This window comes from Fukomys damarensis, unplaced genomic scaffold (genome assembly GCF_012274545.1).
Source record: "Fukomys damarensis isolate Sample0158 unplaced genomic scaffold, DMR_v1.0_HiC HiC_scaffold_30, whole genome shotgun sequence".
NCBI classification, from domain to species: Eukaryota; Metazoa; Chordata; class Mammalia; order Rodentia; family Bathyergidae; genus Fukomys; species Fukomys damarensis.
In genome coordinates this window covers 35520546-35540782 of record NW_022900942.1, presented here as the reverse complement: position 1 = coordinate 35540782, position 20237 = coordinate 35520546, and the positions used below count along the sequence as shown (strand labels likewise).

General features: G+C 35.7%; 1 protein-coding gene across 5 annotated transcripts in view; it reads right to left on the bottom strand.

The window, feature by feature from the left end:
* Dym (dymeclin) overlaps nucleotides 1-20237 on the bottom strand; it is a 369043-nt gene that overhangs the window by 316948 nt on the left and 31858 nt on the right. Inside the window, exon 1 of one of the 5 annotated variants that reach the window (XM_010621682.2) lies at nucleotides 3036-3070. The exons of the other annotated variants lie outside the window; for them this stretch is intronic. Within the exon in view, the coding sequence (XP_010619984.1) occupies nucleotides 3036-3055 (20 nt within the window). The 5' untranslated portion in view covers nucleotides 3056-3070. Of the gene's footprint in view, nucleotides 1-3035; nucleotides 3071-20237 lie in introns of those variants that run through there. 5 annotated transcript variants of the gene reach the window in all.

Genomic DNA, 20237 nt, shown 5'->3' with positions numbered 1-20237 from the left:
AAACTGAATTTTGGGAAACTTTAACGGTGCTGCCAACTTTGGAAAAAGTCATCCCAATTTACTGTGTTAACTTGGCATTGTACAGAAATGGACAACCATATTGGTCTAGAAATGTTAATTTATTTTTATCTTTTGTTTTTATTTTTTCCCAGTGTACAGGGGTAACACATCGTACTAAATATGTAAGGTCATATCTACGTGGGTTTGATTACAGAAACTAATAAAGTATTCTCTAAGTAATGAAAAAAGAATAAGATAAGACTATAAGAGGGAGAAGCAATTTAAATATGTTAAGGGACCATTTCATCTCCAGAATTAAGGATTATTTTGATGTTACATCATTGCCTTTTCTCTTTTACTTTCCTTTTTAGTTTTATTTTAGGATTCCCTATTTTTCATGTTCATACAGAGATTTCTTTAACTGAAATACCAAATAGTTTCTTTGGTGTGAAAAACTATAACAGTACTGGATCCTAATGAGACAATTAATAATGTGAAATAGGAAGTAAAGGGCTAAAGGTGTAAGGAAAGTGGGAAGGGTGAGGGAAAGGTAATAAGGGAGAGGAAAAAAATATGAGAAACTGAAAAAATGGAAATAAAGTGTTTGTAAATGGGGAGGGGAGGAGGGGGTGAAGGGAGGGCAGGGACAAGGGGAAAAATGAGAATCAAGACCTATTATGTAAAGGTACAGAATCCCAATGATGAATGTAATTGTATTGTATACCTAGATTGTACCAATAACCTCAATAAAAAGAAAGAAAAAAAATACCAATAAACTCAATAAAAAATAAAAGAAATGAACTATTAAGACGCACAATTTCAACAAATCTTAAGGATACTGTGCTGAGTGAAAACAGCCTATATAAAAATATTATACATAACTCTATTTACATAACATTTCTTTAAGTAAAATTATGTGGATGGAAAAGTGATTAGTGAAGGTTCCAAGTTCAATCCCGGGTATAAACAAACAAACAGAAAAGTGATCAGTGGCTGTCAGGGGGTGAGGATGGGGATGAAGATAGAGAGGAGGAAAGGATGGGTATGGCCATAAAGGACAAAGCACAAAAAGTCCCATCAGGAAGGAACAGTTCTCTACTAACTCTGGTGGTAGTTACATCAAATCTACACACAGGATAAAATAGTATATAACATGATATACACACACACACACACACCAACTAATCACTGAAATCTCAACAGTCACTGGGGATTGTACAAATGTCATTCTCCCAGTTTTTATATCAGACTATAATATACAAGGTGCTAGTTAAGAGACACTGAAGGGTGTTAGAGACAACTATATATATATTTTTTGCAACTTCCTATAAATCAAAATTATTTCAAATAAGATTGAAAAACTAAACCATAAATATAAAACACTATTCAAACTTCTACAAGTTAATTAAATATACACAATTTGCATTACCAAGATTATACTATGCAAATTGTTTTATAACTCGCTTTAGCCATGTACTATGCTATATATCCCTATCTCTATAAAAATAAACTCATTTTTAAGGAGTATATGTTCTTCCAGTATGCAGATGTACTGTTTTGATTGACTGACTGAATGATTCAATCTCCTTACTTATGGACATTTAAGTTGTTAGTAATTTTCTGCTATCATAAACATATGAATGCATTTACATATATCTTTCTATTGTTCAATTATCGCCTTAACACAAACTCTACAAGTGCAATGACCAGTCAATGAACAATAATTTTGTTTTGGTAGACATCACCAGTTTATGCCAGAAAGATTTAACCAATTAATCACCAATAGTGCATAACTGTGGCTAAATGCCAATATAATGCTAAATTTGAAAAATTATAATGTCAGAGGTTTTGGCACAAATATTTGACCTTTATACCCAAGGTGAGTATATGATGACAGTATATAATCATAAGACTTTTTATTATAGAGATTTCCCCCTAAAATGGCCTACAGAGAATTCATAAAAGACAGGATTTTAACTAGCAAATTATAACTATGCCACTGTAAATTCAGAACAAATTCTATTCAACACTACCTAAATTATGTTGTTGTATCAGGTGATCAATTTTTGTACTAAATAACACAGAGGGTGGGGCACATCAAAAGTATACTCTAAAAACTCTCTAGTCTTAAACTCCATGTTACAAACCTCTGGCATGACAAACAGCTCTGTCCTTAACTTCAAGAATGATCTAATGAGGGCCTGGGATTTAGCTTGGTGGTGCCACCACCTGCCTCGCAAGCATAAGATCCCGAGATCGATCCCTGGTACCCAAAAAAAAAAGCATGATCTAATGACAAGATATAGAAATGTCCAGTTATGACAGAAAAGAAAAAAAATTTTGCAAATATAAAATAAATCACTGTATATTTGTCATTATAAAGACAAATGATCAACTACATTGTCCATGGAAACAGAAAAACCCTCCAAATGGCATGGCCACAACTCAGGAGATAGAAGAGGAACAACCTTAGCATTGATGTGATCTGCTATTTACTCCAACCTGGGGGGAGAAAACACTAGTAGATCAAGAATAATAACAACAGAGCTCAGTGTTAAAGCAGTGTTCCTTCATTAATCCATAAAGTAACACTAAGAAATGGTAAGTAGTTTTCCAAAACTAACAAATACCAAAGAACATTTATTGGTAGAAGAAAAAAAACTATTACACGATCTCTATAGTTTAAGAACTCAAGTTTTCACAAACTTGTCTTCACAAAATTAATATATTAACATGGGTTACCTAATAAAGTAAATATCCCTGCTTTTACAAATAAAAATTAGAAAAATTACTTATACTATTTTAACTATCTTAGTCAACTAGTGTAACACGTTGGGCAGTTTACAACTGCAGATAAAAATACAACTTGAGTTAAAGGAAGAAGCACACTAAAGGTGATAATTAGATTGATAATTTATAACCTGTATTGTGTGGCCAATATGCAGCACCAGAAGAAATTATTTGTGTCCTTTTAGTGTTTTCTATTATCCAATGCTTTTTTCCCACTGTCAACTCTTTTCTTTTTTTCTACTAACCCATGTATCTCATTCTTCATCTGTCCAGACTTTAGATAAAATAACATAAGCGATAATAATTGAGGATGCTCCCAGACTGTGACATTGGGCCCTGAGGGACTGAAGAAAGAAAAAAAAAAGCCAGGTATGGTCATGCACACCTGTAATTCCAGCAGCCTGGGACTCTAAGGGAAGAAGATTACAAAGTCCAGCCCAGCATGAACAAATGAGACCCTGTATTCAATGGGTCATGTCAGGGCAGATGACATCATAATGGTAGCACATGTGAGAGGGAGCAATCACATGCTAGGATAAGAAGTCAGAGTGAAGAGAAAAGCCAACAGCAACCTCCAAGGCCTTACCAGTAGAAGGTCCTACCACCACTTCACCTAGCCACACTGCGAGCCAAGCACCCAATAAACAAACTCTGAAGAGATAAACTACATCTTCACCACTGCACCACATAAAATTAGATTTTTAAAAATTTGTTTATAATACAGACAAAAATAAGTTGAAAGTATCCTTTGTGTTATATTTTACGGAATGTATTTCGACAAGGGGAGGATTTGGGGACAGTATTTAACCTTCTACAAAAGAAATATGTTTAAAATCATTAGCATATTAATTTTTGACATGCAAATAGATTTGCCCATCTCTCTCTCTCTCTCACTCACACACACAATTCACGTTCTGTCATCTTGACTATTTCATTTAATTTCTTTTAAAAACTCCCAGAAGTTGAGACTAAAGAAATAAAAGTGCTTTCATTTTATAAATAGCAGAAACAGAAGCTGCATGTCTTAGTTACTTTTCTTGTTGCTGAGACAAAATACCTGACACCAGCAAGTGAAAGGAGGAAAGGTTTATTTCAAATCAGTTTGCAGAGGTTTCAGTCCACACTCAGCTGGCTCCATGGCAAGGCAGCATGGCAGAGGGGCACTACAGAGAAGAAACAGTCTAGGGTATGGCAGGGAGAAGGCAGTAAGCAGCAAAACAGCAGCAGCAGCAGCAAACCTCCCTTTCTGTTTCAACCCACCTAGGCTAACAAGCCTTTTGGATGGTGCCACCCATATCCAGGGTGGGCCTTCCCATTATCCACACCCAAGACTGTGCTAAACGAATTAGTGACTAATTTGAAACTATATCCTTAATCCCAGTGGCACACACCCTAGATCCAGCTAGTTCTATAAAGCCCCAGTCATGTGCACATGAGACTTTGGGTGGACATCTAGATATCAGCTATAACAATATTTAATTTGTATGGTCATAATATAAGAATAAACTTATCTAACTTCTAGTTCAATACTCGATATAGTAATATTTAGATAAGCTTCTATTCAAGCCAATTTATGTAATATAAATCTAGAAACCTTACTGTCCACTACTTAGAATTTCTATATATGTATACCTAAAAGAATTTGTCATATATATTATATTTATTACAAAAATTTTATCTAAACCAGATGTGGTAGCACACAACTGTAATCCTAGCAGTTTGAATACAGAGGCAAGATAATCACAATTTTGAGGCCAGCTTGGACTACATATCAAGACCCTATCTTAAAAACCAAAAGAAAAGTTCTTCATGTAAAAAAATGTTTTTTTGAATGATAAAGAATTATTTTTTATTTCAGATGCCCATTTATATTTGGTCTTTATATTTGTGGAGGGCTGATTGTCTTGAGTTCTTTATATATTCTATATAATAGTCCTTTGTCTGAGGAGCAGCTGGTAAAAATTTTTTCCCACATTGTAGGTTGTGTCTTAGTTCTGTTGATGGTTTCTTTTGCAGTGCAGAAGCTTTTTAATAAGATGAGATCCCAGTTGTTGATTCTTTCTGCTAGTTCCCATGCTACTGAGGATTTGTTGTAAAATCTTTTCCTATGCCAATGTCTTCAAGAGTTTTTCTATAAAATGGAATATTACTCAGCCATAAAGAATGAGAAATTAGATTCATTCATAGGAAAATGGATATATATTGAGGATACACTCCTAAGTGAAATAAATAAATCACACATGTAAATACCAAATAGTTTCTCTGGTGTGAATAAATTATAATAGTATATAAGATCCTAATGATATAATGGACAATGTGAAATAGAAGAAAGGGGCTAAAGAAAAGGGCAAAGTGGGAAGGGTAGGGGAAAGCTAATAAGGGAAAAGAAAAAAACATGAGAAAATGGAAATGAAGTGTTTGTAAAGGGGGAGGGAAGAGGAGTGAAGGGAGGGCAGGGACAAGGGGAAAAAATGAGAACCAAGACCTGTCATGTAAAGGTACAAGATCCCAATAATGAATGTAACTGTACTGTATACCTAATATGTACCAATAAACTCAATGAGAAAAAAAAACAGAAAAAAAGAATTATTTTTTAAAGTTTTTAAAAAAAGAAAATTAAAAAGTTTATATCTGATAAGGAAAATGGTAAAATGATTGGTGACTTTTATAACTGCCATGAAGCCATAAGCAAGTTTATTCAGGAATCCAAATTTTTAAATTATATATTCCTCCCTCACAGCTTTCAGTAAGTTAGACTGGTTTTGTTTTACTTCTAGGCACATCAGTCCACTAAGTAAATTTTAATAATGAAAGATAATAAACTTATGGTTCAAATCTTTGTTTTTGTTTTTTTGAGACAGGGTCTCACTATGTAGTCCATCCAGGCTGGCCTCAAACTCACTGTGTAGCCCAGACTGACCTCAAAGTCGTGACAATCCTCCTGCCTCAGCTTACCGAGTGCTAGGATTACAGGCATGCACTACCACACCCTGTTTAAATCTTTCAAAGAAAAACTGACAGGGAAAAAGATGTTAAGGGTATAAATTATAGTAGACTCTGAGTACAGATTTGCTAAACTATCAAACTATGAGGGCTATCAAATTACTGAAAATGCTTTTCACTGAAAATTGTCATAAAATTACTACAAAATTGACATTTTGTATTAATAATGTCATTTTTCAGCTCACAACATACCTATTCTTATAAATACGTTAATGCTTGTCAGTTTAAAACATGGCCTGATGTTGGGGGGGGGTGGCACACATCTGTAGCCCCAGTGCTCAGAGAGCTGAGGCAGGAGATTTGCTATGAGTTTAAGGCCAGCCTGGACTACATAGCAAGACCCTGTCTCAAAAAAAAAAAAAAAAAAGGCCTGAGAAAGTCAACAAATAACTATTCAGAAAAGCACAGAAGTATTTCTGAAGTCTAATCCCCTTACCTTAGTAAAGAAAGAATTACAGAATTCATTCACAAAACTAACAAGAATCAGCCCATTCAGTGGTTAAATTGTGGGAAGGTTAATGTTCTAAAAGGGCCTATTCATAGTAAAAAGTTAAAGAATAAAAACTGCATATAAACTTATTATTGTAAGTTTTTAATGCATCAAGCAGAACCAGAAAGGTTCTCATGATGCTCAGGCTATTCTACATGCTGTCATTCAACTGCCAAAATCAAAGATCTATAACCATTAAACTGTCAAATCTTCAGCAAGTACTTGCTAGATGATGTATTTATTTTCTCAAGAAACTGAAAGAAAAAAATCAGACTCCAATCAACATCGTGAGAAAAGCAATCAAGGGTATAGTAGGAGTAAAACTTGTCCCTTACTTTAACGCTTTAAACAACGCTACTTATAACCTCCTCCATTTAAACTTCCAATTTAAGGGAGTAATTAATCCTAGATAAACTGAATCATCTTTTAAATAAATTCACCATGTTAAGCTATAAAACACAGGGCAGGAAATAAAAGATTTTGACAAAATGTGTAAAATTAAACTTTCTCATTTTGAGAAAATAAGATGCCAAGAAGAGTCTCAAATTGCTTATACCATTAGCAAAATGGCCTGGTATATTATTTTAGTCATTACCCAAGCAAACTTATGATAAAAAAAATTAGTAGAGAATTCAGAAGACAGTTTAGTACTACCCTAGGCCCATCTCTGTGACACAGCAGACTGTTTCAAATTTGCAAAGTTCTAGTAAAATTGTATATAAAGTGTGCCAAAGAGAATAAAATACAAAAACAAAGATTCAAAGAAAAAAATAATTTTACAGTCACTTAACTGTTTCTGTCAGAAACCTGTAATCTAGCCAGGGATTTAGCGCAGTGGTTCTGCTACTTGCCTCGCAAGCACAAGGTCCCAAGTTCAATACCTGGCACCAAAAAATAGAAAACTGTGACCTAATTCAATAAAAATCTTTTCCTGTTTCTCAACTGAGAAAACAAATTAAGAAACTCTGACAAAAGATCATTCAGGCAGCTCCCCTAGAAGACAGACTCCACTCAATCAAGCTAAAAATATGAGACAGATCACATACCAGCTTACATTATTGTGAATAATAGCATTTAAATACAACGTACCTCTGATTATGACTTATACCTTTGAAAGAACTTGAAAATGTTAATATATAATCTAGTGGTTCTTATACCAGATAATTTAATGCTGCAGCTTTTTAGTCATCATTTGAAGTTTGGTCTGTGATTAGTCCATGCTTCCAAAAGGAGCCATGTCCCATGGTCCATGGTAGTCAATGAAATTTACCTCTCGAATTACATAAACCTCATTTAACCTTCAACAACCTTTTTAGGTCTCAGTTTCCTCATACCCAGGAATAATAATAATAATACATAGATACGAGAACTAAATGAGGCAAGATATCATCAAAGATAATGAGCCCAGCAGCCAACACACAATAAGTGCTCAATAAATAACTAGTAAGGCCGGGAGTGGTGGCACACACCTGTAATCCCAGCACTTGGGAGGCTGACGCAGGAGGATCACTACAAGTTTGAGACCAGCCTGGGCTACATAGTGAGTTCCAGGTCAGTCTCAACTACATAGTGCAACGCTGTCTCAAAAAACAAACAAAAAAAACTAGTAAGTTAACAATGGTGTTTATGTTGACAAACTCTCTTAGCAGAATGTACACTTTTTATGCTACAAGAAAAATCCCTGAAATAAAAATCAAAGTGGTAAAAGGAATAAAATAATGCTAGAGAGAAATGGAGGCCCTCTGAGTAAATTTATTAGTATAACACAGCAGTATTTTTTAAACATTATATGATGAGGTATATAACATACAATGGGGATATTATTCAGTCCTAAAAAAGGAAAGAAATTCTCACACAGACTACAATACAGGTGAAATTTAAAAACATTACAGTAAATGAGTCAATCATAAAAGGGCTAATATTATGGTTTCACTTATACAAGGTACCTAAACTAGGCAAATTCACAGACAGAAAGCAAAATGGAGGTTTCCAGAGACCAGAGAAAGGAGGGAGAATAAGGTGGTACTGTTAAAGGTACGAGTTTCTGTTTCAAATGATGAAAAGGTTTTAGAATTGGAGAGTAAGAATAGTACATTATTAATGTACTTAATACCACTGAATTGCACATTTAAAAATGGCTTTTTAAAGGGTGATTTTTATGTTATATATTTTATAACAGAAAATTCTGTAAAATCTTCCTATATTATAAAAAAACAGCAATTATAGCAGACTAGACTCAATTCCCAAACACTTCCATTAAACATGCTCATCTCTGGAATAACATGAAACATAAAAAAGGGTCAGGGATTTAGTTCAGTGGTTCCTCCATCTGCTTTGCAAGCACAAGGTCCTGAGTTTGATCCCCAGTACCAAAAACAAAAACACAAGAAAAAAAGAAACATAAAAAATCTTTAATGTGATCCAAAGTCCATATGTAATTTGCCTCCTGCTCACTCTCCCACCACACTGGCTTTTTTTTTTTTGTACCAGGGGTGGAACTCGGGCCCTTGCACTTATGAGGCAGGTGAAAGCACCACTTAGCTAAATCCCTAGCCTTTGGCCTTTTTACTAGTCTTCTAACAAGCAGGACTATCTCCTGCTTGCTTCAGATTCTTGCTCTTTCCTCCACCTGAAATACTGTACTCTTCCCCAGAATATGCACAGCTCATTCCCTGGCTTCACTTCTGCCTCTGCTCAAATACTGCTTTCCCAGAAACTCCCTCACTGAAAAACATCCTGTTTGTATGTGCTCCCATTTTGTCACTCTCCAAGACCTTGCTCTGCTTTATTTTTCTTTATTACATCTGACACTTTCAAGAATGACATTATGTATTTATTTGCTTGTTTATTGCACATCTTCTCCACTAACATAAGTTGCACAAGGGCAAAGGACCTTGTCTTCATGGTTTCAGCCCTTAAAAACAGTGCCTGGTAAATTAGAGGCATTCAACAATTTTTTTTTAGGTAATGTAATTGAAAATATTCATATTTTTTGAAAAGCAAACATAGGGGCTGGAGATTTAGCTCAGCGGTTCGGTGGCCTGCCTTGCAAGCGCAAGGACCTGAGTTCAATCCCCGTTACCAAAAAAAAGAAAGAAAGAAAGAAAGAAAACATATACCACATATATTAATTGAAAAAGTAATACTGTGTACTACTACACAGTAGTAATACAATACTATTTAATTTAAAAATACACATATCTGTATACACAAAATATATATATTTTAAAGTATGAAAAAATATAAACCAAAGTATATTAGTGGTTATCTATTTGATGAAAAAACATGACTACCCTTTTGCTTTTGTATTTTCTAACTTTCTATAATGAAATATTACTTACATGGTTAGAAAAAAGATTATTTTACTGCCAGTCAACAGTAAAGAACTCGTCTACTTACATAATTAGGGATATACACACAGACTTGGTTATTGGGAAATTCACTGCATTTTCCTCATGAAAATTAGGGAAGAGTTAAATCAGTTAAATGGTCAGTAATAGTTAAATAACTTATGGACATTCATAAGATAAACTACTCCACAACTATTTAAAATTATTTGTAGGACAGCACTAACATGAAGAAAATGTGAGGTAAAGAAACAATGTAGAACATGATAAAAACATTTTAAATGAAAAAAGGATATACAACCAAAATGTTAATAATTGCTATTCCCAATTATTATTTTTCTTTTCTGTCTTGTGTTTTGTATTTTAAAATATTAAAAATTAATATATAGTCTTTGGCATTAGAAAAAACTAGTTTTAATTGCCAAACACTACCTTTCCGCCTTATATGAGCACCATCTAGTGTTCAGTATGCATAATATGACTTTCAAAATTCATTAAAGGTTTCTGAAGAGTAGCACTCACAAAAAGTATGTTGTTTAAGTACAAAGACAAATGTGCCTATAGTCTCTTAATTTTTAAAACACCAGAACAATTAATTCAAAAGTCACATGGCTTTTCAATCACCAAGACACAATGGTCATCAGAAAACTGGTTAAATTCTTACTACTTATGTTCATTCCTTTAATATTTTAGACTCTCAAGATAGACTGCTTGCTCTCTTTTTAAACTAATAGGTATTAACTCCTTGAAAGAAGAGGAAAATCAGAAACTTTCACACACTGTGGTGTTTACTGCCCCTACAAACCTATAGGGTAGAGATTATTATTTCTATTTTAAGAAAGAAACAACATGCTCAATGAGATTATGTGGCTGTCAGGAGTTCACACAACTACTAAGTGATAGAGCTGCAAGGCAAGGGTAGGCTGGCTGCAAACTTCTATGTTCTGCTACCACACTTCTCTGCATCCACTCTTACCCAAAATCATAAGGCCTTGAGACAAAGCAATTCCCTTTAAGAGTATATAAGGTAGGGGGCCAGGGATTTAGCTCAATGATGTCACCACTTGAAAGCGCAAGGTCTCAAGTTCAAACCTTGGTACCAAGAAAACACAAAGAGTACAAGGTAGGGCCAGAGATTTAGCCTGCCTGGCAAATGCAAGGTCTCATGTTTGACCCCTGGTTCTCGGTTTAAAAAAAAAAAAAAAAAGAGTATACAAGGCCTTGCTATATTGCTCAGCTCTGCTCTCAAATCTAGAATTTTAAACTCATTACGTTGTTTTTATTTATTTATTTAGTTAGTTTACAGGTACTTTTTAAGTATACAGTACAATTACCTTCATCATTGGGATTTTTACCCTTACATGACAGATCTTGCTTCTCATTTTTTTCCCCATACTCCTGCCTTCCCTTCACCCCCTCCTCCCTTCCCTACTTAAAGATTTTGTTTCAATTTTTTTCCTTTTCTAATTTTTCTTTTCCCTTATTTCCTTTCCCCTACCCTTCCCACTTCCCCTACACCTTTTCTGTACACCGTTTTTCTTCTTATTTCACATTATCAGTTATACAATTTGGATCTTATTTACACTTTTCATTTTTCACATCAGAGAAACTATTCGGTATTTACACATGTGTCTTATTTATTTCACTTAAGAGTATGAGCTCATTAAATTTTAATGTTCAAATCAAGAATCAATTTAGGCCAGGAGTGGTGGTTTGTTCCTATAATCCCAGATGCTAGGAATACTGAGGCAGGAAGATCACAAATTCAAGCCTCATTAATTTAACAAGACTACATCTCAAAATAAAATATCAATTTAAGACAAAAGAACTTTATGTCAGTTTTTTTTAGGATATCTCAGAAAACAGTAGGAATTCAGACCTTCATCATGTCTTGGGTACAATACTGAAGATACCTCAAATACAATTTTCCTGCTTTTTCCAATCTATATTCACCCTACTTAAAAAGTAATCCCCTTAAAACAATGTTTTTAAAATCCATCCACCCTATTTCTAATCCTCAGCTTTTTAACAGGTGTGCCCAAAATAGGTAACAGATGGAAACATTGTGATTTCCTTATTAACATTCTGTGGTCAGGATTCCCATATTTCTAGGAAGAAATCAACAGCAAAATAAAACAAATTATGCAAACATGGAAATTAAGTGATATATTTTTAGATAATTGATGGGTTATAGAAGTCAAGGAAGAAATAAAATAGTTCCTGGAATTAAACAATAGTACCACTATAATATATCAGAAGTTATAGGACATGATGAAAGCTGTCCTATGAGGGAAGTTTACAGCTGTGAATGAACACACCATAAAAACAGAGTGAGCCTAAATAGATAACCTAATGATACACCACTAGGTCCGAAGAACAATTCAAACCCAAAGCTAGTACAAAGAAAGAAATTATAAAGATTAGAGCAAAAAAATCAATGAAACTGAGATTTAAAACAATACAAGGAATGAATCAAAGAGCTGGTTCTTCAAAAGAATAAAGAAAATAGACAAACCTTTAGCCAATCTTACCCAAAAAATAGGGAAAGAAAAAAACCCTCAAAGCACTACAATTAGAAATGAAAAAGGTGAAATCACATAGGACGCTGTCAAAATCCAGAAGATTATTAGCAACTACTTCACAAACCTCTATGCCAATAAATTAAAGAATCCAGAATGGATAGATTCCTGGATACAACACACATATGAATTACCAAATCTGAAACAAAAAGATTTAAAAACACGGAATAATCCAATAACTAGCAATGAAATTGAAGCAGTTAATTAAAACAAAGAAACAAACAAAAAACCTACCAATTAAGAAAAGCCCAGGTCCAGATTGATTCACTACTAAATTCAACAAAAACTTCAGGGAATATCTAACACCAATACTCAAATTCTTTAATGAAACTGAAAGGGAAGGAGTATACTCAAAGTCATTCCTGGAAGCTATCATTACCCTGATTCCAAAACCGCACAATGATCTAACCAAAAGAGAGAAGTATAAACCAATCTCATTAGTGAATACATGCAAAAATCCTCAACAATTTACTGACAAACGAATGCAACAAGTCATCACAAAGATCACACATCATGACCAAACAGGGATGCATCCCAGGGACGGAGGAATGGTTCAACATATGCAAATCAATAAATATAATACATCACATAAACAGAATCAAAGACAAAAATTCAACTGGCACAGAAAAAGACTTTGACAAAATCCAATATCATTCATAATAAATAAAACTGAAGAAAACAAATATAGAAGGACCTTATCTCAAGCTGATAAAAGCCATTTATGGTATATCTACTGTCAGCATCACATTAAATGGGAAAAAAACTGAAAGCTTTCTCTCTAAGATCAGGACAAGATAAGGATGTTCACTATCATCACTCCTGTTCAACACAAGACTTGAAACATTACCAAGAGCAATCCTATCAAAAATATCAATAATATTCTTCACAGAAAAGGAGAAAGCGGGGCCAGGGATTTAGCTCAGTGGTCCAGCCTCTGTCTGCCTCGCAAGTCCAAAGTCCTGAGTTCCATTCTAGGTACAGAGCAGAGAGGGGTAGGGAGGGGGTGGGGAGGGAGAGAGAGGAGAGGCAGAAGGAAGGAAGGAAAAAAAGAAAGAAAGGAGTAAAAAAAAAAAAAGGAGAAAACAATCCTAACAATCATATGGAACCAAAAGAGACACAGAATAGCAAAAGCAATCCTGGATACTGAGCAAAGTAAAGGGATCACAATCCAAATTTGAAGTTATAGTACAAAGTTACAGTGATTAAAAACAGAGGTGGGGGCCGGGAATTTAGCTCAGTGGTTCTGGTGCTTGCTTCACAAGCGCAAGGGCCCAAGTTCGATTCCCGGTACCAAAAAAAAAAAAGAAGTGGATCAGAATTATTAAGGGTGCAAAAATAGCTTCAAGCACATTCACCTGTTTATTGACAAAGGGGCCAATAACATACACTGGAAGAAAGATAACTTCTTTAATAAATAGTACTTGGAGCCAGGCGTGGTGGCACATACCTATACTCCCAGCACTCAGGAGGCTGAGGCAGGAGCTGTGAGTTCGAGACCAGCCTGGGCTACATAGCGAGTTCCAGGCCAGTCTCAACTACATAGTGAAATGCTGTCTCAAAAATAAATAAATAAATAGAACTTGGAAAACTGTCTGTCCACATGCACAAGACTGAATCTAGACCCATATCTCTCACCATGTACTAAACTAATTCTAAATGAATCAAAGATCTAAATATTAAAACAAAAGCAACCTGCTGGAAGATAAAATAGGTAAAACTCTTGAAATCACAGATGTAGGCAAGCACTTCCTGAACACAACCCTGGTTGCACAGGAAAAGAAACAGCATACAGAATGTGAAGAGACAACCTATATAATGGAGAAAAAATTTTGCCAGGTGTACCTCAGACAGAGGACTAATATCTAGAATATATAAACAACTCAAAACAATTAGATCTCAAAAGTGGGCAAAATAGAGAAGGGTGAAGGGGGTGAAGGGAGGGCAGGAGATTGGGGAATAAGTAAGAACCAAGATACATTATGTAAAGGTACAAGATCCCAAGGATAAATGTAACTATTGTTTACCTTAAATGTACCAATAAACTTAATGAGGAAAAAAAATGGACAAGAGAAATGAATAGACACTTCATGGAAGACATACAAATGGTCAGTAACTACATGAAGAAATGTTCAACATCACTTATTACAGAAATGCAAATTAATATAACACTGAGATTCCCTCTCACCCCAGAAAGAATAGTCATGATTAAGAAATCAAATAACAAATGCTGGTGAGGCTGTGAGGAAAAAGGAATCCTTTCACATTGCTGATAGGAATATAAACTAGTACAACCACTATGGAAATCATTATGAAGAGTCCTCAAAAAACTAAAGTTAAAAATTCCATTCAACCCAGCTACTACCCTTCTAAGAATCTTCCCCAGAGTGAAAGACACCATATTACAGTAATACATGTGTACCCATAGCAGCACAGCTCGTAATAGCTAAATCTTGGAAGCAGCCTATATGCCCATCAACAGATGAATGGATAGAGGTATATACATCATGGAATATTTACACTCTGCCAAAAAGAAGGACAAACTTGAGTTATTTGTAGGAAAATGGATGCACCTTGAGACCACAATGATAGGTGAAATAAATCATACAAATAAGCTTAAATATCACATAATTTCTCTTACGAAAGAAACCCAAAATAATAAAGACCATAATAAAAGATAGATAATAGGAAGTAGGAAGACAGGATTTTCTCAAATGGAAAGAGATCAAGAGATGGAAAGAGGAGCAAGAGAAGGGGAAGGGGATGAAAAAAGAATTTAGGTGGGTTATGTACACGTACCAACTCCCTACAAGGAATATAAACGTTATGTACTGCAAACATGTACAGACATTCCTCATTTAACAACTGAGTTGTGTTCCTGTGACTAGGTCATTAAATGAACTGGTCACTAATTGAAGAACTGTATACAGTGTGTACACGGCAATACTCAGAACAAAGGTAGAGTCAAAGGAACTCAAACTTCGTAACTTTGCTTTTATTTGCATAACTCTTACAGGCAGTTCTTTAATGTATAACAACATAAAACTACAGTACTATACTGTATCATCAAAAATTATGGCACTTTATAAACAAAGTATTCTGTACTAAGAAAATATACTGAAGCTCCATAAACAAGATGTACAGAACTAATCGGAAAAAAAAAAGATGGGTCATAAGTCAAAGCGGCAGGTCTTAAGTCTGAATGAAGAGCACATCTTGGTCCAGGTCTGACCATCATTAAACAGGTAGGTCATTAAACAAATATCTATACTAATAAACACTAAAATGCAAAGAAAAAAAAAAACAAAAACTCTGTAGTCAAGAAATAATAATTTCTGAAGGACAAAATGATTATCACAGGGTGATGCATAAAAATATCAAATAAAAACCATCACTCCCTTTCTGATTAAAATCCTTCAGGTTTCCACTGATATTAGAACAAAGTTGAAACTCTTTTAACATTTTCATAAGAGCCCTCAGATCTTCAAAACCTTGTCCCCCACCAGTCCTGTTCAGTTTCAAACACTTGCCAAGTTCTTCTTCACCACCCCATGCTGTTCCTTCCACCTGGACCAGGCTCCCCCTGTTCCCAGCCCCTTTCCTCTGGCTCAGGTCTCAGTTCAAAGGGCATCTTTGGCTGCCTCCAGAAAGGAATTCTGAGGTCACTGGGGATAATGGCGGAATGGAGACCTTTCATCAAATACACTTCAGTATGTGCCAAGATTCAAACCACAGGAATTAATTACCTTTCAAAACATAAATGAAAAAAATAAATGAATGCTACTTCTTCCAACAAGTTTCTGGCCTAAACTGCTCCATTCCAACTTGGGTGAGATGTCCCTGATGTTTTCATGCTTCTCAGTACATTTCCATAACAGACTTTATCACACATCACCAGGTCCAACTGTGGGCTTACAAATAAGATTATAAATCCTTAGACTCTGTATGTACCTCACCATTACAGCCTGAAAAACAAATGAGTAAATAGATACATACATAGTGAAAGTTCAACTGGTGCTGCAGTTCTTAGTAAGTGTGACATACATTGATAAATACGTTCACATGCACCTACCCTCATATGAGGTATTCAGATATCAACAGACTAAAAAAATAATAAGCACAGATTGGTTTGCATTGTGCTGCCATTATATAATTTGGAAACATACATTTATATATGTTATGTGAATAGTGTAAAAGTATTTTATCACAAAAAATAAATGGTATGTTACTTAAATTTTACTCTTGAATTATACTTGATCTGATTTCAGACCATTGCTTCAAAATTAACATTAACAGGATGAAAAATTAAAACTATTGAAGAATGTAAGAATGATTTTGCAACCATGCCTGTAAACTCAACAAAATCTGATCATGCTAAGGCTAAAAATAGCTAATAGTATAGAAGGATTAGCTCAGTTGCAAAGTCCTTATTAGTGTTTTTAAAAATTGGCAGACATCAATTTTTGGCTGCAAAAATAGGCTATATTTGAAGATAGCATTATGTAACCAAGGAATTCCAAGAATGAACAACCTCACAAATATATGAACTCAGAGTCTTCCCTACAGAGATTTACCTTAGCCCTGAATAATTTATAGACAAGGCAATTCCATTTCCTGAGACTGTCAACAAGGAAGCACCTGCTACTTCAAAGCCTACTCGATCTCAAAATCACAGGTCAAATACCAGCACCAAAAAGCAGAGCTCCTCACTAACAAAGACTGCCACTTTCTCAAGCAGGAGAAGTGGCAAAGTATGTGCCACCAAAAGTATGATCAACCCACGAGTGAACTAAGAGTATTATGCCATGTTATGGCTTGTGTTTAGATTACTGCCCCCAAACTTCATGTGGTCATAGGTGGGGCTTTTTCAGAGGTGGCTGGATCTAGAGTGTGTGACTCTGGAAGTGATTCATGGTGTAATGCTAAGATCAAGGGCACTAGGATTAAAGGTGTGGGTGCTAACCACCGAAATAGCCTGGATAAGATATAAGGGATGGAAAGAGCTGCGGTGGACCCTTGTTGTTTTGATCCTTCTATCCACCATGAACTGTTTCTCCTCTGTGATGCCTGTTTGCCATGCCACCTGCCTTGGAGCCAGCCTATTATAGACTGAAACCTCTACAAACTGAGCTAAATAAGCCTTTCCTCCTTTAACTTTGGGTGTCTCAAAAATGAGAAAAGTAAGACACTCCACATACCTACAATGTGTAGTATATTCACTTTATTTCATTTAACACTTTCTAAAATTCCTTTATACTTTTCTCTGTAAACAAGGGTAAGTTAAAAGGGAATGACATCAAGAAGAATAAATACATAAGGGCTGGGAATTTAGCTCAGTGGTTCTGCTGCCTGCCTCGAAAGCACAAGGTCCTGGGTTCAATACCTGATCCCCCCCGCCCAAAAAAAAGGCTGGGGATTTAGCTCAGTGGTGCTACCACCTGCCTCACAAGCGCAAGGTCTCAAGTTCAATCCCCAGTACCAAAAAAAAAAAGACTGGGGATGTAGCTCAGTGTGAAGGCCCTGTGTTCCACGTCCGGTATTAACAAACACACAAACAAAAAAAGAATAAACACATGAGAACACCAAAGGATTTTTTTTAAAGGAATAATTAACAGAACAAACTATAAAACCATAACTTAAATTGCAAAGCACTGGCACAATACGGTAAACTTGGAGGTTAAAAAAGAAAAATGGCACATTCATTATTCCTATTGCTATGCCTTAAGAAGTTCAACTTTTGCCAGGCATGGTGGCACATACCCGTAATCCCAGCATTCAAGAGGCTGAGGCAGGAGGATCACCTCAAGTTTGAGGCCAGCCTGAGCTACACAGTTAGTTTAGAGCCACCCTGAACTACAAAGCGAGACCCTGTCTCAAAACACACACCCACACAAAAACAACTTTTTCCCCACTGCTCTTTAGTGCCAAACTCTACATAAATCAGGTATACTAGTCTTCACTTATCCATAGTTTCACTTTCCAGAGTTTTAGTTACTCATGATCAATCATGGTCTGAAAATATTAAGCGATAATTTCAAGAAATAATCCATTAAGTTTTAAATTGCACACCATTCTGAGCAGCATATGAAATCTTGTGCCTCCCATGTATCCCTGTTCATTTAGTTTGGAACTACTCCTTTCTCCAGCATATATGCTACCCTCCTGTTAGGCAAACAGGAGGCATCTTGGCTATCAGATCAACTATCACGATATCACAGTGCTTGTACACAAGATTCGGTATAATATGTGGTCTCAGTTCAATGAGGGTTGAATAAGGCATATTACTGTACACACAAATACATATAGATCTTATTCTTAGGCATTTTAGCTACTCTTATTTTTTTGTTTTTGGCCATACTGGGGATTAAACCTAAGTCCTTCACAGTGAACCACATGCCCAGCCTTTATTTTTTTATTTTGAGACAGGGTCTTGATAAGTCACTAAATTGCCCAAGATGGGCCTAACTTGCAATCCTCCTGTTTCTAACAGAGTGCTAGGATTACAGGCATGTGCCACACCAAGCCTAGTGTTTTGTTTTGTTTTGTTCATTTCCATTTAAATATTGCAATCAGCCTATCAACATCCCCCAATCTTCCCAAACAAAGCTATTAGAATTTTAATTAGAACTGCCTTCAATTTATAGGTCAAAATGGGAAGAAATGGGATTTTTATAGCAGTCTTCTATTCCTTAAACATCAGCTAAGCTATGTGTATATGTATAAATCTGTTTAAAAAAAGATTTTGTTTTAAATCTAGTTATTGAATATATGGAAATTCAATGTTCTAGTCACTCTACATTACCATAAGTCCATTTTTATAATGAAGAGTTAAAATGACATACTGTCTTCCACCTACCAAAATGGCAATGACTGCCAAGCATTGTGACAAACACCTGTAATTCCAGCACTTGGGGGGATGAGGCAGGAGGATTTCCAGTAGTCTGAGGCCAGCCTAGGCTAATGGGCTACACAGTGAGTTCAAAGCCAGCCTAAACAATATAGACAGACTCTGTCTCAAAAAGGGGCAATGGTCAAAAATCCTAAAGTGGCCAGGTATAACACCTGTAATCCCAGAATTTATGGGGGACTGAGACAAGAATATAAGTTAGATGTTAGCCTGGGCCACATAACATAGTGAGTTCAAAACCAGACTGATCTACTTGCAAGACTTTGTTTAAAAAGAAGAAAAGAAGGTCAAAAAGTGCATTAAGGACAGGAGTGGTGGTGCAAACCTACAATCCCAGGATTTGGGAGGGTGAGGCAGGAGGATTTCCATGAGTTTAAGAGGCCAGCCTGGATTATATAGTGAGTTCAAGGACAGCCTGAACTACATAGCAAAAGAAAAAGTGCATTAAATTAGCAAAGATGTGGAGAAACAGACCTCTTCATACATGGCTGGTAGGAGAATAAAACTTCCATGGAGCAATCTAACATACCTACCAAAATTACAGATCCACATACATTTCCACCCTGCAATTCCACTTCAAGGGTTTCTTAGTCTTTGTGTTCTTCTATAGTGGGGGGATGGAGCTGAAAATTATGAAAGCATTCTACCACTGGGCTACATCCCTAGCACTCCTCCTTTTTGAGCTAGGGTCTCATAAGTTGCCCAGGCTGACCTCAAATTTGCAGTCCTCCTACCTCAGCCTCTTGACTGGGGTCACAGGTTATAAGCCTTAAAATCTTACTTTAAGAAATTCATACTAGTGGACTGGGGATTTAGCTCAGTGGTTCTGCTGCCTGCCTTGCAAGTGCAAGGTCCCAAGTTTGATCCCTGATACCCCCCCAAAAAAAAATTAAAAAAAAAAAAGAAATGTATACTACAGACATATTCTAGTATGAAAAATACTAGAACTCCATGCATGAGAAATAATGTACACAGCATCATCTGTTACAATAAAAGATCAGAAACAGTCTAAATATCCATCAATAGAAAACCAATTAGAGCCGGGTATGGTGGCACAAGCCTGTAATCCCAGCACTTGGGAGGCTGAGGCAGGAGGATTGCTGTGAATTCGAGACCAGCCAGGG